Source organism: Hypanus sabinus, chromosome 12 (assembly GCF_030144855.1).
Source record: "Hypanus sabinus isolate sHypSab1 chromosome 12, sHypSab1.hap1, whole genome shotgun sequence".
Taxonomy (NCBI): Eukaryota; Metazoa; Chordata; class Chondrichthyes; order Myliobatiformes; family Dasyatidae; genus Hypanus; species Hypanus sabinus.
Window position 1 is genome coordinate 106,460,399 of NC_082717.1, and position 25,369 is coordinate 106,485,767.

Here is a 25,369-nt window from a genome sequence, read left to right on the forward strand (position 1 = left end):
TGGTTGGGCATCTAAAATTTCTGCATTATCCTCCCACATGGTCTGCGAGAAGCCCAAAGGATTCTCCTTCACCTTGTTTGCTCGAGCAACCTCATGCCTCTTTTTAACCCTCCCAGTTTCCTTCTTGAGTATTCTCTGGCATTTCTTATACTCTTTAAGTACCTCATTTGTTCGTGCTTGCCTACTCCTACAATGCACTTCCTTTTTCTTAAGCAGACCCTCAATATCTTTTGAAAACCTAGGTTCCATAAACCAGTTATTCTTGCCTTTTACACTGACATAAGTACACAAACTCTGCTCTCAAAATTTCCCTTTCCCACCTGCAAGTACACCTTTAGCAGGAAACAACGCATTCCAAACTCTCACTTGCCAGATTCTTTCTGATTACCATCAAAATTGGCTTTTCTCCAATGCAGAATTTCAACCCGAAGACCAGCCCAAACCTTTTCCTTCATTACCTTGAAACTAATGATCACTAGCTGCAAACTGATCTGCTACACAAGCCTCTGTCATCTGCCCTGGCTCACTCCCTAGTGGGACATCTATTATCACTCTCTCTCGAGTTGGAAATTCTACACACTGATTGAGAAAACTTTCCCGAACCCCTCTGACAAGCTCTTTCCCATCAACTCCTCTTGCAGTACGGGGGTCCCATTTGTTATGTTTTGCAACTTCAAAATATTCAAAGGAAGACATGGGAGTCTGAAATGAGGCTCTAACTTAATGTTTACATTATGCAAGGTGCTCACCCGTCTTTTCCTTGGTAGTTTTATTCTTTTTCTACTGGTTCCTGAAATGTTCTCAGTCCTCTGGCCTCACCTCTTTCTATGCTCTTTGATTCTATATTTACCTTGATGATCTTGGATGACCACGGTTGGTTCATGTTTCTACTGGATCCCTCTGTCCAATTGGGATCAACGTCTGCTGAGTGTTATGAACCAGCTGTTTGAACATCTGTCACTGCCCGTCCACTGACCTGTCCCTGAACCTACTTACCCCATCCACCCAAGACAACTCCACTCTCACACCTGTGTAATTGCCCTTATGTAGGCTGAGGTCACTGGTTCTGGGTCCAAGTGTTCAGCCTCAAACTGTGACTGGAATTCTCCCATGTTGTGTTCACTTCTTCCTTGAAAATCATTTGCCGGAAGATCTCTTATTAATACCACCTCATTACACAGAAGCACATGTGAAACAGCCTGTTCCTGGGCTGGTTCTGTAACATACTGCTGTACAAAATAATCCCTGACCACTCCACAGTTCCCCTTCCACTCTACATTGCCAGTTTGATTAGTTTTATCAACCAACAGATTAAAATCACCAATAACAATCACAATTCCCTTCTTACCTCCCTGATTATTTCCCATTTGTGCTTGGTGCTATTGAGACACCTAGGGTACTGGAGACCATTCCTACCCACGTGCTCTTTCCCCTGCTGTTAATTATTTCCACACAGCTTCATTTCCTATCACTGTCCCTACATCGATATCCACCCATGTGAAGAACAAAACCATCCTCCTCCTCCCTTCTGCTGAGTATTGAATATGCTCGAGTACTGTGTTCCCAGTCTCAAATACCTGCTGGATTTTGGTGTTTAAATCTGAGGTTCTTTTATAAGTCAGAAACAAGGCATAAAACTTGTTCCTTCATGATTGTTTTATTCAAAGTTGATAGAACAGGAACAGAACTGAGATAGGGGTCTAATACGTAAAGAACAGAGAGAAAGTAAAGATAACACCAAACATAAAACTGCTAACTCCAAAGATAAAAGAAATTCCATTCAAATCTATAGATAGTAATAATCCAATTAGAAAACACTTAGGCAATACTCAGTAAAAATCAACCAATGAGAAAACACTTGCTCACTTGATAAAGTACAAAGAAACTTTCATAATTATACTTTGTACAGCTACTGGAGGCATATTAAATTGTTATGCATATAAAGACAACTTAAAATACAAGCAGACGATTGATTGCTAAACTAGAGGGCTAACTACCAATGTCATTCTGCCTCAACGCAGAGATTTGAGGGATGAAGAACATGTCAGATGTAACTGCAGTCAGCTCCTTCGTCAGTCTGCAGAAAGTCATGCAGGGAATTCAAGGGAAACCTCTTCACTCAGAGAGGTGACTATTCACCACAGGGAGAGCGAGAAGTGAACAGAAACAAATTTAAAAGGACTGTCATGGAACAGAAACTCTGGCAGGGACCAGCTGGGCTGAGTTGACTCTCTACTGTACACTGACTGTGTTGAGATTCACTAAGCACCTGAGACAAAGTTTAAAGTAGATGTATTAGTCACAGATCCAGAATATTAGACTCCAGTCCCATTAAAGGTGAACATCAGCAGAAGAAACTCTTCCCATGCGCAGTGACCAGGGTGCAGAACTGGGTGTGATGAGCAGCAGCAATAATTGCAGAGTTCAACACCAACAGTCACTTTGCATCTGGTTTCAGCGACTGTGATGGTTAAACATCCAGGAAGCAGCTTATTTAAACCTTTTTCCCAGTGTGAACCCGGTAGTGTGCCACAAGGTGGGATGATTGAGTGAATCCCTTCCCACATTCAGAGCAGGTGAACGGCCTCTCCCCAGTGTGAACTCGGTAGTGCGTCACAAGGTGGGATGACCGAGTGAATCCCTTCCCACAGTCTGTGCAAGTGAACGGCCTCTCCCCAGTGTGAACTCGCTGATGTACCTTCAGTTGAAATGACTGAGGAAATCCCTTCCCACAGTCTGAGCAGGTGAACGGCCTCTCTCCAGTGTGAACTCGGTAGTGCGTCACAAGGTGGAATGATTGAGTGAATCCCTTCCCACAGTCTGTGCAGATGAACGGTCTCTCCCCAGTGTGAACTGACTGGTGCGCCAGAAGGTAGGATGACAGAGTGAATCCCTTCCCACAGTCTGAGCAGGTGAAAGGCCTCTCCCCAGTGTGAACTCGCTGATGCGCCTTCAGTTGAAATGACCGAGAGAATCCCTTCCCACACTCAGAGCAGATGTATGGCCTCTCCCTAGTGTGGACTTGCTGATGGACCTTCAGTTGACATGACCGAGCGAATCCCTTCCCACAGTCTGTGCAGATGAATGGTCTCTCCCCAGTGTGAACTGACTGGTGTGCCAGAAGGTAGGATGACAGAGTGAATCCCTTCCCACAGTCTGTGCAGGTGAACGGCCTCTCCCCAGTGTGAACTCGGTGATGTGCCTTCAGATGAGATGACTGAGAGAAACTCTTCCCACAGTATGAGCAGGTGAACGGCCTCTCCCCAGTGTGAACTCGCTGATGTGCCTTCAGTTGAGATGAATAAGGAAATTCTTTCCCACAGTCTGAGCAGGTAAACAGCCTCTCTCCTGTGTGAACTCGCTGGTGTGCTTTCAGTTGAGATGACCCAGCGAATCCCTTCCCACAGTCTGTGCAGATGAACGGTCTCTCCCCAGTGTGAACTGACTGGTGTGCCAGAAGGTAGGATGACAGAGTGAATCCCTTCCCACAGTCTGTGCAGGTGAACGGCCTCTCCCCAGTGTGAACTCGCTGATGTGCCTTCAGATGAGTTGACTGAGAGAAACTCTTCCCACAGTCTGAGCAGGTGAACGGCTTCTCCCCAGTGTGAACTCGCTGATGTGCCTTCAGTTGAGATGTATAAGGAAATCCTTTCCCACAGTCTGAGCAGGTAAACAGCCTCTCTCCTGTGTGAACTCGCTGGTGTGCTTTCAGTTGAGATGACTGAGTGAATCCCTTCCCACAATATGAGCAGGTGAACGTCTTTTCCCCAGTGTGAACTCGCTGATGTACCTTCAGATGAGATGACCGAGAGAAACTCTTCCCACAATCTGTGCAGGTGAACGGCTTCTCACCAGTGTGAACTCGCTGATGCGACTTCAGTTCAAATGACCGAGAGAATCCCTTCCCACAATCAGAGCAGGTGAACGGCCTCTCCCCAGTGTGAACTTGCTGATGAACCTTCAGTTGAGATGATCGAGTGAATCCCTTCCCACAGTCTGTGCAGATGAACGGTCTCTCCCCAGTGTGAACTGACTGGTGTGCCAGAAGGTAGGATGACAGAGTGAATCCCTTCCCACAGTCTGTGCAGGTGAATGGCCTCTCCCCAGTGTGAACTCGGTGATGTGCCTTCAGATGAGATGACTGAGAGAAACTCTTCCCACAGTATGAGCAGGTGAACGGCCTCTCCCCAGTGTGAACTCGCTGATGTACCTTCAGCTGTGATGATCGTGAGAATTCCTTCCCACAGTCTGAGCAGGTGAACGGCATCTCCCCGGTGTGAACTCTCTGATGTGCCTTCAGATGAGATGAATAAGGAAATCCCTTCCCACAGTCTGAGCAGGTAAACAGCCTCTCTCCTGTGTGAACTCGCTGGTGTGCTTTCAGTTGAGATGACCGAGTGAATCCCTTCCCACAATCTGAGCAGGTGAATGGCCTCTCTCCAGTGTGAACTCGCTGATGGACCTTTAGCTGAGATGACCGAGTGAATCCCTTCCCACAATCTGAGCAAAAGAACGGCATCTCCCCAGTGTGAACTGACTGATGTGCCATTAGATGGGATGACAGAGTGAATTCCCTCCCACAGTCTGAGCAGATGTATGCCCTCTCCCCAGTGTGAATTCACACGTGTGTCAGCAGATCACATCACCAAGTGAATGTCTTCCCATGCACGGAACAGTTGAACACTCTCTCCCTTCTGAACTCACTGGTGAGTCTGCAGTTTGGCTCAGTGAGTGAATTTCTTCCTACACACAGAGCAGGTGAATGACCTCTCTCTCCACTGGGGTCTCAGCAGGTTGGCTGAATGAGAGAATCCCTTGTTGTTGTGTTTGAGATTCCCCTACACACATTCTTTGCTGTTTCTAACCTGTAAAAAGATTTACACAAGATATCAATGGGTGAAGGATGACACTTCAGATGAGATACGTTTCAGTCTGTATGGTGAGCTCTGATATCACACAGTGAGGTTCAACACAAGTTGGAGAAACAATTCCTCATTTTCTAACTGGGCACAGCTCAGACATCAGTACTGATGACCAAATTCTGTTTTTCTGTCTATATCAGAATGGGTTATTTCTGCCTGACTTCAATCTGTGACTTGGCTCAGTTTGTCTCTCTCCATCAGTACTATTTCAAGTTCCAGTCATATCCCACAGCATGACAAAGAGCACATGAAATTACATGGCTGCGCTTGGAGATTTCCCAATTACTCTGACCGCACCCCCCCACCCCCAGTAACTGAAAGTGGTGAACTCCTCCACAGCAATGCCAATGAATATGAAGGGGAGGGCAGTAGTCTTTCTCATTGGAGTGTGACACAATAGTGGTGTAAAATCTACAGGCCACTCATTAACCAGGACAAAGGTGTTTGATATCATTACGTACCCCGAGAGAATTATACAAAACACCTTCTCACAGGTACAATGTCCCAGAACAAGAGGAGGCAGAACAAAGGTAATTGAAACATATAATATTATTAAGGGATTGGACACGCTAGAGGCAGGAAACATGTTCCCGATGTTGGGGGAGTCCAGAACCAGAGGCCACGGTTTATGAATAAGGGGTAGGCCATTTAGAATGGAGTTGAGGAAAAATTTTTTCACCCAGAGTTGTAGATCTATGGAATGCTTTGCCTCAGAAGGCAGTGGAGGCCAATTCTCTGGATGCTTTCAAGAGAGTTAGATAGAGCTCTTAAAGATAGTGGAATCAAGGGATATGGGGAGAAGGCAGAAACGGGGTACTGATTGTGGATGATCAGCCATGATCACATTGAATGGCGGTGCTCGCTCGAAGGGCCGAATGGCCTACTCCTGCACCTGTTGTCTATTCTCAAGAATTAAAGCCCATGGACGGACTTTGTTCTTTTTCCATGCAACACTAATTGACATTTACAGTGACTGGAGGGTTCAATCTTCATCAGAGAAGTATAGGTTTTTGTTCTGAGGTCCTAATCCGTTCACTCCCGTTCCCTCCGCCTGCGCTTCCCACGAACAGGCCGTGAAGCACTGGAAGGACGCCCATGGTTCCCTCTGTACCCAGAATTCCCCACGAACTAGATAGCTGTCTATTCGTCACGGTCCCAAACATGCGCATGCGCCGCAAAATGGCGTCAGCACCGTCGCTAATCAAAAGAAATCTTCAGTCGGACTCGGGTACTGATCGTGGGGTTGAGAGAGAGACGGGGGTGGGGTGGACGGACCGGGACTGTCCCGGCTGAAAGGGAACACAGTGTGTGCAGAGCTCGCAACAATTCTCCTTCAGCCGCGATGCGGGCGCCTGTGCTGCTGAAACTCCCGCCCAGAGCCCCGATCTTACCTCCTCTTTCTTCTTTTGTGCTGATGGCGGCTTGCAGCTCTCAGGAAGAAGCATTACTGCCACCTACTGTAACGGAGTATGAAGGGAGAGAGACAGGGATCAGATCCGAACTCCCAAACCCGCTTCGAATGAAAAGTTCACCAGGGACTGACACGACCCATGCCTCAGGTGCCAGAATATCCTGCCAGGCACCTCAGATCTCCCTCTAAACAGCTTCCCATATTTCAACGAATATCTGCGGTACACCACGCCATGATCATATTTTCCACTGACTCAGGGACTTACAAAAAGTCACACCACCCGTCCCCATGCTCAGCAGCAAGTGCCAAAGTGGAGTGCAAATCCGTATGTCCAAACCTCAGTCTCGTCAACTAAAATCAAATTTAATATCACCGGCATATGTCGTGCAATGAAATACATGATAAATAAATATGGACCAAAACAAACCCATTCTATATATATAAATAAGTAGAGCAAATGATGAGGTAGTGTTCATGAGTTCAATATCCATTCAGAAATCAGATGGCAGAGGGGAAGAAGCTGTTCCTGAATTGCCTTCAATTCAGTGTGTGCCTTCAGGCTTCTGTACCTCCTTCCCGATGGTAACAGTGTGAAGAGGCCACGTCCTAGGTGGTGGGGATCCTTAATGATGGACACAGCCTTCCTGAGGGTGTCTTGGATACTACAGAGGCTAGTTTCCATGGTAAAGCTGACCAATTTTACATCTCTCTGCAGCTTACTTTGATCCTGTGCACTAGCACCCCTCATACCAGTTGGTGATATAGCCAGTCAGAATGCTCTGTAGAAGTTTTCGAGTGTTTTGGGTGACAAGCTGAATCTCCTCAAACTCCTAATGAACTATAGCCACTGTCTCACCTTCTTTATAGCTGCATCGACATGTTGGGACCAGGTTACATCCTCACAGATGTTGACACCCAGGACCTTGAAATTGCTCACTCTCTCCACTTCTGATCCCACTTTGAGGATTGGTTTGTGTTCCCTCATCCTACCCTTTCTGAAGTCCACTATCAGCTCTGTGGTCTTGTTGGCATTGAGTGCAAGGTTGTTGCTGCCACATCACTCAACTAAGTGGTGTATCTCTCTCCTGTACGCTTTCTCATCTCCATCTGAAATTCTCCTAACAATAGATGTGTCGTCAGTTTCAAAATACCTGGCGTATTTCTGCGCTGAAGGCAAAAGTAGTGCAGACGTAGATCTACTTCCTTTGGCGCTCAAAGTGTTAGTGAGCCTAGGTTCGACCTCACTCACGTCATGCACATTAACGCAGTGTAACACAGGACGCTGAATTGTGCAGACCTAGTTGGTACACTGCAGATACAAGTTTTGTTTACAAGTGTCTGTGAAAATTTTGTGAAGGAAGATGGTGTCATCAAATTGTAAGAAATGAAAATATGAAGATGAAAACAGACATTTTAAGCCACAGTGGGAGGAAGATTTTGCATTCACCGTTAAAGGAGGTAAACCTTTGTGTCTTATCTGCAATGTGTCACTCAGTCATTACAAAGCCAGTGATTTGAAACACCACTATGAAACAAGTCACAAACACTTTTCGGCTGATTATCCACGTAAATCCGAATTATGGAAAAACAAATTAACTGTTAAAATCATCTCTAAATAGCCAGCAGACACTGTTGACAACGTTCAGTAAGGAAGCCAATACAATGACTGAAGCTAGTTTCGTTATGTCGTGGAATACTGTTTGTGCTAAACACCCATATTCTGATGGCGAATTTGTTAAGAAGAATATAGCTGAAGTTGTTGCAGTGTTAGATCTAAATAACACAAAACTTCAGCGACTGATAGCACAAACACCAGTTTCACGCCACACTACAGAGAGGCGTATCTCCCAGATCATTGCTGATTGCCGATGATACTAAGGTAGGAGGTGTTGTGGATAATGAGGTGGGTTTTCAAAGTTTGCAGGGAGATTTATGCCAGTTAGAAGAATGGGCTGAACGTTGGCAGATGGAGTTTAATGCTGAGAAGTGTGAGGTTCTACATTTTGGCAGGAATAATCCAAATGGAACATACAGGGTAAATGGTAGGGCATTGAGGAATGCAGTGGAACAGAGAGATCTAGGAATAACAGTGCATAGTTCCCTGAAGGTGGAGTCTCATGTAGATAGGGTGGTGAAGAAGGCTTTTGGAACGCTGGCCTTTATAAATCAGAGCATTGAGTACAGAAGTTGGGATGTAATGTTAAAATTGTACAAGGCATTGGTAAGGCCAAATTTGGAATATTGTGTATAGTTCTGGTCACCGAATTATAGGAAAGATATCAATAAATTAGAGAGAGTGCAGAGACGATTTACTAGGATGTTACCTGGGTTTCAGCACTTAAGTTACAGAGAAAGGTTGAACAAGTTAGGTCTCTATTCATTGCAGCGTAGAAAGTTGAGGGGGGATTTGATCGAGGTACTTAAAATTTTGAGAGGGATAGATGGAGTTGACATGAATAGGCTGTTTCCATTGAGAGTAGGGGAGATTCAAACGAGGGGACATGATTTGAGAGTTAGGGGGCAAAAATTTAAGGGAAACACGAGGGGGTATTTCTTTACTCAGAATGGAATGAGCTTCCTGTAGAAGTAGTAGAGGCCAGTTCAGTTGTGTCATTTAAGGTAAAATTGGATAGGTATATGGACAGGAAAGGAGTGGAGGGTTATGGGCTGAGTGCGGGTAGGTGGGACTAGGTGAGATTAAGAGTTCGGCACGGACTAGGAGGGCCGAGATGGCCTGTTTCCGTGCTGTGATTGTTATATGGTTATATGTTGCAGGCAACATGCAAAATGATGTAAAGAATTCCCTTGCATTCAGCTTAGTTCTTAATGAATCTGCAGACATACAAGACAACCCACAGCTGGCGGTATTTCTTCGTTATGTTTCCTCTGATGTAACTGTGAAAGAAGAGATGTCGGACTTGGTGGCATTAAAAGAAACAACTCATGGTGTTGACATTAAAAATGCGCTTGACAGAGCCTTAACAAATGCTGATGTTCCACGGAATAAACGTGTCAGTGTTGCAACAGATGGAGCACCTGCAATGGTGGGGAGAATGCAGGATTAATTGCACTTATGAAAAGTGATCCCAGCTTTCCAGAGTTTCTCCCTGTTCATTGCATTATTCATTGTGAACACCTAGCAGCCAGATACTTCAAGTATGATGATGTTATGAAATCAGTCCTTGAAATAGTCAATTTCATACCCTTAACTGGGAAGACCCACCTCCAGTTCAAAAATATTATTGAAGAACTGGAGCTTGAAGATAAACCCAGTGATGTCTCTTTCTACTGCATTGTGAGGTGGCTGTCAAGCAGCAATGTCTTGAGTAGGTTTGTAGATCTGTTGGAGCCTATTATTACTTTTCTTAAAGAAAAGATCCTATCCTCAACTGGAAAATGATGAATGGATGCAAGATCTGATGTTCCTTACTGACATAATCAATCATCTAAAAACTCTCAACTTGGCACTCCATGTCAGGGTCCGGTCTACAGTCCGCATTCCGGTTTACGGTCCAGTCTGTGGACTGCAGACTCTGGGTCCTCCGGCTGTCCCTTGTTTCGGTTGGACTAACATAAGCACCTGATGCTCATCTGGGGGCTGCGAATATAAGTGGCCCTGGGGTTGAATGTGGTGGGGTCTCATCTTGTCGAGCTTCCCTGGGAGCAAACAGCTGGTGGAAGGCTAGAATGGCTATTTGCCATCTTTAGTCTGGGATGGAGAAACATTGCTTCTTGGAGCCTTGCTGTCAGAGCTGTCATTGCTGTTCAGATTTGGCCATTTCCCGGTCCATCTGGGTGGCCGTCAACCACTCTGAGCTAGGTAGGTATCCGGTTGTTTCCGTAGCCAGTCAAGGTTGCTAGCCGTAACTGTGACTCAGAGTATCCCCGATACAGAGTTGGAACTGTCTGTCGTTCTTCGGTGTTTGTCTCTTCCTGTCCTCGCCCCGTGGGGTAAGTCAGGCCATTTTGTCATTGCTCTGCGGGGGGAATCTGTCTTGTCCTGTCTTTGCCTCCGTTGGGTAAGTCAGTCTGTTCTGCCGTTACCCAACGGATGGTCCTGTCCCACTTTGGTGTGGAGTGAAAGTTGAGCCCTGGTTTGTTGAAGGATAAGCCCCGGCTCTATGTCTATGTACTGTCCAGTCTCATGTTAGTGCCTTGTTAAAGATGAGTCCCGGGTTGTCGGAGAAGTCATGGCTCTATGTTGATGTACAGTTCCTGGTCTGTCTCCAAGCTTCCAGCCTCTGAGTTATGCAAGCCTCAAGACCCCAAGCCTCGGGCCTCAAGACCCCAACACTACAAGCCTCAGGCCTCAAGCTCCAAGACCCCAGGCCTTGTCACGTCTTCGCCTGGTCTGGGGTCTGAGTCTGAGTGAAGACCCAGGTTCTGGGTCCTTGTCCAGTCTCGGGCTCGGAGTCCATGCCCAGGCTCCTTGTTTCCAGTCCCTCATCCTGGTCCTGCTTCCCTAGCCTAGTCTGCGACCTGTCCCGTCCCCTAGTTTTGTCCCGTCCTTTTCCTAGTACTTACGTGTCTGTGTCTTGCATTTGGGTCCATTCCCAACGCCCCCCATTATGACACTCCAGGGGAAGGATAAGATTGTTTTTCATCTTACTCAGATAATTTTCAGCTTTCAGAATAAAATAAGAATTTTTCAAAGAGACATATTGTCAAGTAACTTCAATCACTTTCCCAATCTCAGTAAGAGAGTAAATGCATTCCCTGATATTGAAATATAAAACCACAAACTGGAAGAATACAAAGATAAATTACAAGGACTGCTTGATAATTTCCTAGCCAGGTTTGATGACCTGCAGAAGTTGAAGCCCTGCTTTGCCTTTCTTGTAAATCCATTCATGGTTGATGTGGTCAATGATGGATGTCCAATTCTTGAACCTCTGGTTACAGAATCATCTGCTGTGGAAACGGAACTAGTGGAATTACAGGAGGACCTGGGTCTAAAGATGATCCATAAATCCCAGTCTACAATTGAGTTCTGGAAACAAGTTTCAAAAATAAAATATCCGAAACTGAAGAAAACTAGAGTGTGACTCATCTCAATTTTCAGCACAACATACTGCTGTGAATCACTGTACTCTGTATTGAAGTTTGTCAAGTCAAAGCATTGTGCAATCCTTACAAATCAACACCTGACGGAGCTAATTCGTACAGCCTTGACAACCTATCAGCCAGATTTTCAACAACTCCCAGCCAAGAAAGAGATCCACAAGAATCTCTACTGGCAGTAAATAGCAGCTTTAATAGCCTGATAATTGTAGCATTGTCTGTTTTTGTCATAAAAATATGTAAATTATGATTACGGAATCTAATACAAATCAACAGTTTAAAAAAGTACATGCATGAATAAATATTATTGCATACTGTAGATGTATTTAACATTTATATAAAATGTTTGGAACAAAATGTGTATGTAACAATAAAAACGTGTGCGTAAACTTTGTTCATGGCTTGCGGCTCTCAGACATTTCTTACCGAGTCAAAGTGATCGATGCACAGGCGTAAAAGTCGCAGAGCGTCCCTGAAAATTGCGTATGCGCGTATTGGGTAATTGTCATTGGAGGATCAATTCACCACCGTCAGTCTCCTGGGGGGAGGGTTCAGAGTAATTAGAAAATCTCCCGGATCAGCCATGTAGTATCCTGTGGTCTTTGTAATGCTGTGGGAAATGACAAGAACCTGAAATAATACTAATGAGGAATTGAGGATATAAGAAAATCATTTTGAACTTGTGTGACCTCTGGCTAAAAGAATAATTGGGACTGAACAGGAATTTTTGAACTGAAGTGAACTCTGTCTTCAGCAGTTAGAAAAAAAAAACAGGCTTATGCTGGTTCCCTTTTAATTTGCAGAGAAACATTGGGAATTTGATAAATATTAAATACATTGTACCTTTGTTTGAGTGGGAGGGGAGGAAGACTCACCAATAAGGACAGGACAGTACATCCATCTGTAATTAGACTTTGATGTAGCGGACTCTCTTATCTAAGTAAGTTTTGCACCAACAGACTTGGTGGGCATACCAGTTCTAATAACATCTTGCAACAGTAATGCATGGGACTTACTATGTATAAATATACCTTATAACCTGAGTTACTCTACTTGTCGGAGGGTGGCAGTACTTACGCACCTTCCCTTCGACAACTAGGTCTCAAACTCCTGCAGGAGGGTGCACAATAAACTGTGGTGATGATAAGAAGCTGATCTCCCGAGTTTTATTCAGATTCGACTTTAACACTCAGGGAGAGAGAGGGAGACGAACTGAGCCGAGTCACAGATTGAAGACAATCAGAAATGGCTCATTGGATGCAAACTGAGTAACAGTCAGAGAATTTGATGGTCATTCGGGATACCTGATCTCCGGGCAGTCAGAAGATGAGGAATTGTTCCTCCAACTTGTGCTGATCCTCGCTGTAGCAGTGTGATGTCATGGAGACTAAGATTACACTGGACAACAAATTTTTTCAAAAGTGTTGCTTTCTCAGAATTTTTTTTTGTTGATGATAGACTGCTTGAAGATGAACACAAATATAATTTCAGACTACTTGTATCACATAGGAATTTGGAAAAACAACAAATTAACTTTCATTGAATATAATGTTTAATTGCATCATGGTGCTGATACTTTGCAATAGTACAACTAAGTTAAAAATATCTTGTTAATGATTTTCATTTGTACTCAGTGTCTGAGGCTTCATGCTTCAACAATAATTCACCAGCATTGATGGATTCCAGTTGCCCAGGTATCTTTTATCCATGACTGCAATGTCCTGGTGAAACCTCTCACAATGCTCATCACTTACAGCACCAAGATTTGCAGGGGAGAAATCTAAATGGGAATGCAGAAAATGAACCTTTAGTGACATGTTGCATTTCATGGTTTCATATGCTTGAAGCATATAAGCATGTAGTTTGGTGCTCTGTAGATGCCGAGAAAAATTTCAACAACTTCCTTGAATGCCTTCCATGTGATTTTCTCTGGTCCCACTAGAAATTCTTCAAATTGCCTGTATTCACTGACCTGTTTGGTTTGTGGACCAACAAAAATGCCTTCCTTAATCTTGGCATTAGTTATTCTGGGAAGCATCTGTTTCAAATATCAAAATCCTTCATAGAACTTTTTGTGCCTGGTGATAGCAAATTCCATCCTTACAGCCCTGAACCCAATAATTATTACTAAAACCTGTCCTGTCATGCAGCAGCCATGCCGCCTGAGCATGTCCAGGCATCCCTGGACAAGATAGGAAACTTTCCAGCTGACATTGTAGGCAACATTTTAATTGACTTGAATTATGAATTGAAGTAATAAGCATAAGTGATTTCAAAAACTGGTGCATGATAGGGAAATTTCATGGCGATTTTCATGATTAGTAGCTCAAAATTCATAAGGTACACCTAAAGGTATTCAGGAAGCAGAATCATTGTTGTCCGGTGTTATTTCATCTGAAATGCTGCCTTCACCCATTGATGTCTTTTGTAAATCTTTTTTTACAGGTTAGAAACAGCAAAGAATTTGTGAATGGGAACCTCAAACACAGCAAGTCAGTTTTTCTGCCACTACACAGGTATTTCCTTTGTAGCATCAATATATTCATTGTTGATCCTTGTAGATGATGAAATATCTCATCCCAGCTGGAAACATGCTTTGTGTCTGAAATGGTTTCCTGTTGTAACTCCATGAAATCCACTGGAACCAGGTACTGAGAGCACACCAGCATTTATTCAACAGACAGCATTAGTTGTACAAGCGATTCACTGCATCTGACCTCTGGCTTGATACATTGCCAGAGAATTGACAGCAGGGAGATGTCATTCACCTGCTCTCAGTGTAGGAAGCCATTCTCTCACTCAGCCGACCCTCAGACATACCAGTGAGTTCACCTTGGGGAGAGGTCATTCACCTGTTCTGTGTGTGGGAGGGGATCTACTCAGTCATCCAGCCTGAAGATACATCAGCAAGTTCACACCACAGGGAGAGGGTTCACCTGTTCTGACTGCAGGAAGAGAGTCATTCTGTCATCCAAGCTGACAATATATAGAAGATTTTACAACAGTGACAAGCCATTCACCTGATCCATGTCTGGGAAGAGATTCACTCAATCAGCCGCCCCATAGACACACCAGTGAGTGCATAAGGGAGAGGAACTGTTCATGTGTTGCGTGTGTGGGAGCAAATTCTCACAAGGGAGAGACCCTCCACCTGCTCAGACCATCCAAAGTGACTAACTCACTCATCCCATCAGTTCACAGTGGGGAGATATCATTCATCTGCTCAGACTGTGTTAAAGGATTTACTCGGTCACATCAACTGAAGGTACAACAGCAAGTTCACACTGGGGAGAGGCCATTCACCTGCTCAGACTGTGGGAAGGGATTCATTTGGTCACTTGACCTATTAACACACCAATCAGTTCACACTGGGGAGAGGCCGTTCACCTGCTCAGACTGTGTGAAGGGATTCAGTCTGTTGTGGAAAAGGTATTACTCGGACACAAAGAGAGATCGCTTTAGAAAGTCTTTATTGTAACATGACGTCATGGAGAGCTCACCCTCCTAAAAGCAGAGTTCCAAGACTCTGTCTGACAATGCGTCACACTCTTATTCATATCCCAAGCATACGAGAGAAAAACACATAAATCAGAAGGAGGAACTTCAATGGCCATTCTGCTGAGTAGCAAAGTTGCAGGATATGTCCTTCAGCAGTTACACATTTACTTCAGTGTTAATTTCTCAAAAGAGTATATCAGACATGTGATGATCCTTAGAACAAATACAAACATAGTTATTTTAATCAGCCTGACTGAAAGGCACATTGTCAGCAGCACAGAGTATATTGGTCACAGTAGACTTTAATTTTACATCTGAAGATCATTAACCCTTTCTTGCTCAATACAGTGTGGGTATTTTCTTCCACAGTTCAAGTACAGAACAACTGCTGTGAAGAAAAAACTCTATAACCCCTTAGTATCTAGCGAGTAACAAAATTTCTTCCACAGTCACTCATCTGACCTGCAGAAACACAGGTGAGTTCACACAGAAGGGCCTTTCACCTGTTCCGTGTGTGGGAAGGGATCCAGTCAGTCTTACAGCCTGCAGACACACCAAGCAGTTCACACCAGGAAGCATCCATTCACCTGCTCAGACTGTGAGAAGGGATTCACTCAGTCATCTGACCTTCCGTCACATCAGCAAGTGCACACTGGGGAGAGACGGTACACTTGCTAAGACTGTGGGAAGGAGTTCACTGTCTCATCTCAGCTGAAAGTACATCAGCGCATTCACACAGGAGAGAGGCCATTTACCTGCTCAGATTGTGGTAAGACATTCACTCTGTCATCCCACCGACAGACACATCAGCGAGTTCACACTGGGGAGAGACCATTCAGCTGCTCAGACTGTGCGAAAGGATTCACTTTTTGATGTACCTTCAGTTGAGATGAAAGAGTTCACACTGGGGAGAGGCCATTCACCCACTCGGTCTGTGAGAGGAGATCATCGCAACTGAAGGTATATTTGCGACTTCACACCTGCTCTGTGTGAGCAAAGATGTTTATTCAGTCGTCCCACCTGCTGACAAATCACCGAGTTCACACAGGGGAGACAGTTTAATTAACTCTGTGTTGAACTTTTAACCATTATGTTTGGTGAATCCAGCTGCAAGTTGAAGAGTGACTGTTGGTGTCAGATTCTGCTGTTCATCACACCTGGAACTGAACCCTGGTCACTGGGCACGGGAGGGATTTGTTCTGATCACATTGGCCTTTAATTGGACTGGAGTTAAATATTGTGGATCTGTTAGAAATAAATCAGTCCTATCTTAAATCTTGTGCCTCAACTCCATACTGTCTCTGCTGTGCACTCGACTGAAAATAGAGAAGCCGTTTCTCCTGTCGAATCTTGTTATTTGTGATCCTTGAGTTCAGAAGTTCAGGAATGAGCGAGACACTTCAATTTTCACTGTTGTTTAATTTAAAGTTTAAACGAAGATAAAGAGCATTTGAAACTAAGTGAGGAGCAGAGAATCAAAGCTGAGGTTAAAGAGATTCAATGAAAAGATGGCATATTTGAGAAATCTATTACCTTTATACTCAAGCTGAAGAAATTCCTTAGATAAAAAAAACTATCAAAAGACTACACAATTATAATACCTGTCATGTGTTAATATTTAGCCAATTAAACAACAAAAAGGTGTATGTAACTGCTATACCACTTTCTGTCAGTAAGTGGAGACATCAGATACAGTGAAAAACACTAAATATGTTAAGGATACAAAATTATTAAAAACGCAAATGTCAGTTAAAAACAATGATTTTAGTTTTGCATTAATTCAACTAATATTTTATAAAAAGTATTAAAAAACAAAAGATTCCAGCAGTCCCCCCCTTTCACGTCACATGCTGGTAATGATAAACCTGATTCTGCTTCTGTAAGATTCACTGTTAGAAACACATCTGAAAATTCAGAGGCAGAAAATTTTAAAGTATCTATGTTACAGAGTAATTAAAACCTACTTCAATTCTATAATATCAAAGAATTTATGTGCTCTTAAAAGCATTTATAGTATTAAATCATGATTGGATATATTAGGAATACATACTAGTTTGGGCTATTCTCATAATAATTGCTTTTAATCAAACACAGAAATGTAGATTATGACAATGAATATGATGAATTTTAATAGTGAGTAACAGTGTCTTTGGGGTGTCTGGTATACAAGTGTAACATTCCTTACTGCAAATGTTCCTCTCTGAACTGCTAAGAGAAGATCTAATGCCACACAGTTTTGAAGAACCATTTTATGCATGGCAACCATCTCCGTTGTTACCTTGACAAAATGATGGGCCAGTTCAAGCAGCAGAAACCTGGTGCGAAACAGAGAGAACAAGTTGGGTTTGTTTTATAAAATAATAAATTAAACTGTCTGCTATAATGTGCATTTTAGTCTCTCTGAGATCGAGAGCTCCTGGTAGTGACGCAGGTCACCCTAGATTATATTTTGTTTGCTCGTTTGGGGTTTCTCTGATGCTGCATAGTACCAAAGGAAGAGCTGCAGGCCATGGTACGCCTTCTTTGTGATATGAAGCCAGCCACTGTTTGATACCTTTCATTACCTCAGTTTGTCCTGATGTCTCTGGATGATGTGAGCAATGAAAAGACCATTCAATGATCATCAGCCAATGTAATTCCAGTGAAATGTGTTGCTTGGTCAGAGTCAGCGTGACATGGCAATCCCCATCGTGGGATATAGTCCTCTGTCTCTGTGTGTGGCAGTGGCTTTTCTTGCTGGGATGGCTTCCAAACATCTTGAAATTTGTCCACTCATCTAACACATCTGAATATCCTTGGCACTTTGGTAAAAGTAATGTAGTCCATTTGTAGGTGGAAAAACGAATCAAGTGGGCAGGAACCCCTAGTTGTGGTATCTTTTCTGTTGATCCAGGGTTTGTTTTCTGACACATCATACAACTGTTTGTCCAGCTTGCATCCTGAACTTCGGATTCCACCACCACTGGGAGAATCTGTTGACCATCTTTTGCACTCCAATGTGCCCCAAGCAGTGTATCTACTGTGCCAGATGAGGAAGCAGTTCATTTAGGACCACGAGTCTATCACTAGTTTCATAACTCCATCGTTATATATCAACTCACCATTTTCCACCCAGTGCAACTTCCCTTCATTTGAGCACTGATCTTCCATTTCTTGAATATCTTGTGTGTGTGTGTGTGTGTGTGTGTGTGTGTGTGTGTGTGTGTGTTTGTGATACAGTGTTTAACTTGGTTTCCATGGTTTTATTTATCTGGTTTTCTTTTATTTCCTTTATTCCTTCTCTTGCTGCTCTTTTTCCAGTTTTGTTTGCAAAAGGTGTTTCCACTGATTTCCATTGTGATCATTATAGAGTGACCCTTACATTTCAGTACAGCAACTTCTGATGGTAGTTGTATGAGGTCCATAAGTTCTCATGCTGGATGATCATTCCTGATTGGAGTTCCCATGGCTGAAAGAAATCCCCTTTGTCTCCATAAATATCCAAAGTTATGAACAACTCTGAAATCATATTGTCAAACCATGTTAGCTTATTTTCCTTCTGCTGGCTTACAGGCTTCAATCAAAGCTTTCAGTTCTGTCCGTTGTGCAAAGGTACTAGGAACCATGTTAGCTGAGGTCATAACTTAATTTTCTGTCACAACCATTCACATTCCTCCTCAATGGTTGAGGAATGAGCAGTGCGCAGAATCAGCTCTGGGTTCAATAAACGCACTTCTTTATGATAATTTGCATCTTCTTGACATGTTATTGTCCTAGTACAGTCATGATCATCATAATCTTCCATGTCCACTGACAAGTGCAGCTGGATTTGCTGGACTCGCTCATTGAATGATGATATTAGGTGCCTCAAGAATAGTGGACCACTTCCACCACCAGCACTGAGCAGCTGTCATTTGAGAGGCCCTGTTCATAGTCAGTAAACTATGCACTAATTGTGGACATTGAACACTTAAAGTGTGATTCAGCACTATGTTAGAAACATTCATGACTGCCAGGTAGGTTGCCTGCACTGCCTGTAGACATGAACCTCATCCTAATGCTACATAGTCCAATCTGGAAGAGTAATACCCAACAGGATGCTGTCGGTTTCCATGATCTTGAATATAATCTGCTGTCACATGGCCATGTTTCTCATAGACATACAGGGTCAATGGTCCATCCGTATCAGAAATCCCAAATGCAAATGTTGTACTTAGTATCATCTTTAAACTTTGCCAACCTTCCATTTGTTCTTCATTAAGAGTCACAGGGTCATCTGGATGCTTGCTGCCTTTCAGTAGACAAGTGAGAGGTTCAGCAATTGACCAGATTAAATTTAAAATGCAGCCCTGAACAATAGCTTCCTGGAGTTGTGGACACCAGTTAATTAAAACCAGACATTGCTGATTAACATTAACTTTGTGTGGCTGGAGTGTGTGTGCATGCACGTGTGTTTATGTAAGAGTCAAAACATTTACATAGAACATAGAAAACCTACAGCACAATATAGGCCATTCGGCCCAAAATGCTGTGCCAAACATGTACTTACTTTAGAAATTTCCTAGGGTTACCCATAGCCCTCTATTTTTCTAAGCTCCAGGCACCTATCCAAGAGCCCCTTAAAAGACCCTATCGTATCTGCCTCCACCACCGTCGCCAGCAGCCCATTCCACGCACTCACCACTCTCTGCATAAAAAACTTACCCCTGACATCTCCTTTGTACCTACTTCCAAGCACCTTAATACTGTGCCCTCGTGTTAACCATTTCAGCCCAGAGAAAAAGCTTCTGACTATCCACATGATCAATATCTTATACACATCAGATCACCTCTCATCCTCCATCACTCCAAAGAAAACAGGCTGGGTTCACTCAACCTATTCTCACAAGGCATGCTCCCCAATCCAGGCAACATCCTTGTAAATCTCCTCTGCACCCTTTCTGTGGTTTCCACATCCTTCCTGTAGTGAGGTGACCAGAACTGAGCACAGTACTCCAAGTGGGGTCTGACCAGGGTCCTATATAGCTGCAACATTACCTCTCGGCTCTTAAACTCAATCCCACGGTTGATGAAGGCCAATGCACTATATGCCTTCTTAATCACAGAGTCAACCCCAAGATCCCTCTGATCCTCCACACTGCCAAGAGTCTTACCATTAATGCTACATTCTGCCATCATATTTGACTGACCAAACTGAACCACCTCAAACTTACTGGGTTGAACTCCATCTGCCACTTCTCAGCCCAGTTTTGCATCCTATCAATATCCCACTGTAACCTCTGACAGTCCTCTACATTATTCACAACACCCCCATCCTTTCATCAGCAAATTTACTAACACATCCCTCCACTTCCTCATCCAGGTCATTTATAAAATCATGAAGAGAAATCCCAGAACAGATCCCTGAGGCACACCACTGGTCACCAACCTCCATGCAGAGTATGACCGGTCGACAACCACTTTTTGCCTTCTGTGGGCAAGCCAGTTCTGGATCCACAAAGCAAGGTCCCCTTGGATCCCATGCCTCCTTACTTTCTTGATAAGCCTTGTATGGGGTGACCTTATCAAATGCCTTGCTGAAATCCATATGCACTACATCTACTGCTCTACTTTCATCAACGCGTTTAGTCACATCCTCAAAAAATTCAGTCAGGCTCGTAAAGCATGACCTGCCTTTTGCCAACAGTAGGCACGGTATCAAAGGAGAACCTCACCATCCAACACAGGGATATGGACCAATATTTGTGGGACTATATTGTTACCGAGTTTCCACCACTTGACTGCAGACTGCACACGAGTTGTGGAGGAGGCAAGGGAAATAATACATCAATGGAATATACAGAGTAATTAAGAAACACACTTATTTGACAAATGAAATATTGAGTGAAGCTGCTCTGAAGCCACCCTTTTTTGAACTGGTTTTACATGGCTGAGTAAATGTTTTAAAATAAACACAGTGATGCTCCAGGTAATCTGCTGGACTAGAGATAATTTCCAAATAAGAAATTATTTGTGAGGTATTCTTTAGTATGATATAACATGCAGGTTTTTGAATTGTGTGGGGGGGGGGGGGGGTCTGTGTCTGCCCTGAGTGATTCAAGCTGGTAACTGGTTTGGTAACTGTATTAGAACAAGGAGGTATAAATTACCACTTGTCACTTGCAGAAAAGGGCAATAGCTGGATACTGGCTTGGTCCAGAGCCAATATGGTGGCACAAGCCAATAAGATTCTCTCAAGCCAACGAGATTGGATAGCAAAATTTGAACTGGTAAGTACATAAAAATGAGAGGCTTTGAATGCAAGACAGCGACTACTCTGAAGAATAGCCATCATTGACACATTTATGAGCAATTTCATGTTGGACATGTGGTGATTGGGGCAAGATTGAAAAGGAATACCTGACCAGCTTAGACTCCTTACCCAGTTATTACCTTCTCTATTCTTTGATTATTCAAGAGAGTCAGGGTAACCCAGTGGATGTGCACGCAGGTACTTAGTTTATGAATTTACATGCTTGTTAGTTGAACCATTAAAATATATTTGTCTGTAAATACAGATTCTCTCTATCCGCAACTGGGTATTGTGACCCTTGTTATCAGAACTTTGAAGAAATTATCAGTACAGAAGGAAAAGTTAACCAATGGAAGAGCATGACTCTCCGTGGAAGATGTTCCCACGATCTGAGCAGACTAGAGATCGACCAGGAAGCGTCAAGTGCTTGGCTCAAAGTTGGAAGCCTTTCTCAGAAAATAAGGGGTTCCTTGTGGAAATACAGGGCCAGGTAGTTAACACGAAAAATATCAAAAATACGAAGTACAAAAAATACAAAATGAAAGCAAAATGCGCCAAGAAAAACCAGAAACAATCCAACACATTACAGCATCCTGCAGCAGTTTCACCCAATCTGATTATTTACACAGCAATCATTCATAAAAATCTTGCTTTAAAATACCAACTCAGAAAAGACACCGTACCTAATTATAAATACAAACCTAATCCAGCTTTAGAGTCAGAAGCCTACAAATTACATTATAACCAAACTATTATTACAGATAGGACAATCCATAATAACCAACTGGATACAGAAGTAGTGACAATTACCCATACAGTTGAGATGAACAGGGAATACAGAGGTTAACTATCAAAGTCATTCTTACTTGGTCAAGAACATGTCAAGCATAACTACAGTCAGTTCATCATCTTCTTCAGTCTGCAGAACCATGCAAGAAATTCAAGGGAGAACTCTTCACCCACAGAGTGATGACTGTTTAGAACCCATCACAACAGGGAGAGCGAGAGGTGAACAGAATGGATGGATTTAAAAAGGCTCATGGGGAACAGGATCTCTGTTGAAATGACAAAGTGAATCCCTGCCCACACACAGAACAGGTGAACAGACTCTCTCCAGTGTGAACTGATTTGTGTGTCTGTAGGTTGGATAACCAAGTGAATCCCCTCCTACACAAAGAACAGCAGAGTGGCCTCTCCTGTGTGAACTCGCTGGTGTCTCTGTAGGTTCACTGACTGAGTGAACCCCTTCCCACAGCCAGAGCAGATGAACAGCATCTCCCTAGTGTGAACTGACTGGTGTGAATGTAGTGTGTCACAAGATCAGATGACCGAGTGAATCCCTTCCCACAGTCCGAGCAAGTGAATGGCCTCTCCTCAGTGTGAACTTACTGGTGTTTCTGCAGATGGGATGAGCGAGTGAACCCTTTCCTACAGTTCTCTCTCAACTGTCTGACAACGTCTCAAGTCAGATGTCAGACATAGTGAATTCCTCGCACAATCAATGCAGTTGAAGAGCTTCTCTCTAATGAACAAATGCTGGTGTGCTCTCAGTACCCAGTTCCAGTGGATTTCACTGAGTTACAACAGAGAATGTCTTTTCAGACACTTAGCACGTTTCCAGCTGGGATGAGATACATCTTCATCTCCAGGGATCAACAACAGATATATTGGTGTTGCAAAGGTAATTTCTGGACAGAGATAACAACACTAACATGCTGTTATATTTGATATTCCTGCTCAAAATTTCTTTTTCTTGTTCAAAGATCTACAAAAGACATCAGTGGGTGAAGGACAACATTTCAGATGATATAATTTTTGTATTTTGGATGGTGAGCTCTGACATCACATTGTACAGTAAGTTTCAACCCAGGTTGGGAGAAGAAGTCGTCTTCTAACTGGGCACAGATCAAGCATTGGGACTGATCATCAAATTCTCTGACAGTCTTCCTGTCTGCACAAGAATGGGACACTTCTACCCATCTTCAATCTGTGACTTGGCTCAGTTTGACTCTCTCCACTGGTATTAATCAGTTTACTCTAAGCTGTGTGGGTGCGCGGCCGTACAGTAACTGAAATGCTCTGGCGCAGAAAGCCTTTGTTACCACACAGCTGGGATTTTCCTCCATATGTTTATTTAAAGGGCTGCACAATACACATTTCCTGCGCAGACTGTGCAGCTGATTAAAAAAAAGCAGAAGGAACGCTGGTATTATTTCCAGTTCTGGTCATGTCCCACAGCCCTACAAAGAGCACACGATATTACATGTCTGCTCCGAGAGACTTTCTAAAAACTCTGACTCCTCTTACTGTGATAGACGGTGGTGAACTCATCGATGGCAATGCCAGTGAATATGAAGGGGAGGCAGTAGTCTTTCTCATTGGAGTGAGGCACTTTAGTGATGTGAAATCTACAGGTCATTCGTTACCCAGGACAAAGAAATATTCAAATAGCAAAATAGTACAACCGTGGTTGACAAGGGAAGTCAAAGCTAATGTAAAAGCAAAAGAGAGAGCATACAACAAAGGAAAAAATAGTGGGAAGACAGAGATCGGGAAGTTTTGATTGGGTGTGTGATCACAATTGACAGTATGATTGGGAAGATTGGGAGCTAGAAAATGAGGATGGAGAAATAATAATGGGGGACAAGGAGACGGCAGATGGACTAAATGAGTATCTTGCATCCGTCTTCACTGTGGAAGACACTAGCAGTGGGCCAGATGTTGAAAAGAGTGAGGAAAGAGAAGTGGGTGCAGATACTATTACAAGAGAGATGGTGCTCAAAAAGTTGAAAGACCTAAGTCATCTGAAACAGATGAACTGCACCCTACAGTTCTGAAAGAAGTAGCGTTAAAAATTGTGGCAGCATTAGAAATGATCTTTCAAAAATTATTGGACTCTGGCATGGTGCCAGAGGACTGGAAAATTGCAAATGTCACTTCACTCTTTAGGAAAGGGGGAAGGCAGCAGAAATGAACTTAAAGACCAGTTAGCCTGACCTCAGTGGTTGGGAAGACGGTGGAGTCAATTGTTAAGGATGAGTTTATTGAGTATTTGGTGACACCAAACAAAATAAGACAAAGTCAGCATGGTTTCCTTCAGGGAAAATCTTGCCTGACAAACCTGTTGGAATTCTTTGAGGTGATTAAAAGTAGGATAGATAAAGAAGGACGCACTGTATATTTGGACTTTCAGAAGGCCTTTGACAAGGTGCCACACATAAGGCTGCTTACCAAGTTACAAGCAAAACTGTATGGTTAGAGCATTGGCAGGAGGCAGTAAGTGGGAAGAAAATGACCTTTTTCTGGGTGGCTGCCCGTGACAGTGTTCCGCATGGGTCGGTGTTTCTTTTTACGCTAAATATCAATGGTTTTAGATGATGGAATAGATAGCTTTGTTGCCAAGTTTGCAGATGATTCAAAGATTGGTGAGGGGGGCAGATAGTGTTGGGGAAATAGAAAGGCTGCAGAGCTCCCGGGTTCCTGGGTACGGATCACAGGGCTGACAGACGGATGGAATGGACCGGTATTGTCCGACCACGGTGTATGCGAAGCTCAAGAACTAAAGGTTATAGAGGAGTCTGTTATTTTTTTCCCGAGTTTTTAAAGAGCTGGAGTTCGGCAGAGTCTGAATAGTTTCATTCATCAACCGAAATCTCCCCGGGCCCGGGTACGGATCGTGGTCTGAGAGAGACGGGAAAGGCCGGGACCACGGTGTATTCGGATCTCACAGCAATTGTCCCCCAGTCGGGGTGCGGACGCCGGTGATGGTGAAACTCCCGCCCGGAGCCCCGGTCCTACCTGCCGCCGATTCCCCGGAGCCTGTGTCCGCTGAGCGCATGCGCATCATCTGGTACCATTGCGCATGTGCATTTGGTCGCCTGGGCAATGAAGGCCAATTCTGAATCGCACAGATTTCAGGGTAGCCCAGGTGCCATTAAATGTGACTGCAATTACTGTTTCCACGCCTCGTGCCCCAAAAGTAGTCAATGATTTGATGTTGCAAACTCAGCACCCCATTGTCCATCAGGTCTGTTCATCACTCATAACAGTGACATCTAACGTCACATTGTTACAGCAAGGCTCAACACAACTTGGAGAAGTAGCTCCTCATCTTCTAACAGAACACTGTTCAGGCATCAGGACACAACCTCAAATTCTCTGTCCTCCTGTCTGTCTGAGAATGCGTCATTTCTGCCCTCATTGATC

General features: G+C 43.7%; 1 protein-coding gene across 2 annotated transcripts; it reads right to left on the reverse strand.

Annotated features, from left to right (window-relative positions):
* Window positions 1–1,625: 1,625 nt before the first annotated feature.
* LOC132403233 (zinc finger protein 721-like) lies at window positions 1,626–24,979 on the reverse strand. 2 transcript variants are annotated; one of them, XM_059986657.1, is made up of 3 exons: window positions 24,962–24,979; window positions 6,314–6,379; window positions 1,626–4,865 (listed from the first exon to the last, which is right to left on the reverse strand). In XM_059986657.1, exon 3 carries the CDS (start codon window positions 4,547–4,549, stop codon window positions 2,495–2,497), a length of 2,055 nt encoding a protein of 684 aa, XP_059842640.1. In that variant the 5' UTR covers window positions 4,550–4,865; window positions 6,314–6,379; window positions 24,962–24,979; the 3' UTR covers window positions 1,626–2,494. The 2 variants fall into 2 exon arrangements, with proteins under 2 accessions (XP_059842640.1, XP_059842638.1); XM_059986655.1 differs by lacking the exon at window positions 24,962–24,979 and adding an exon at window positions 11,821–11,999.
* Between the last annotated feature and the right edge of the window lie 390 nt (window positions 24,980–25,369).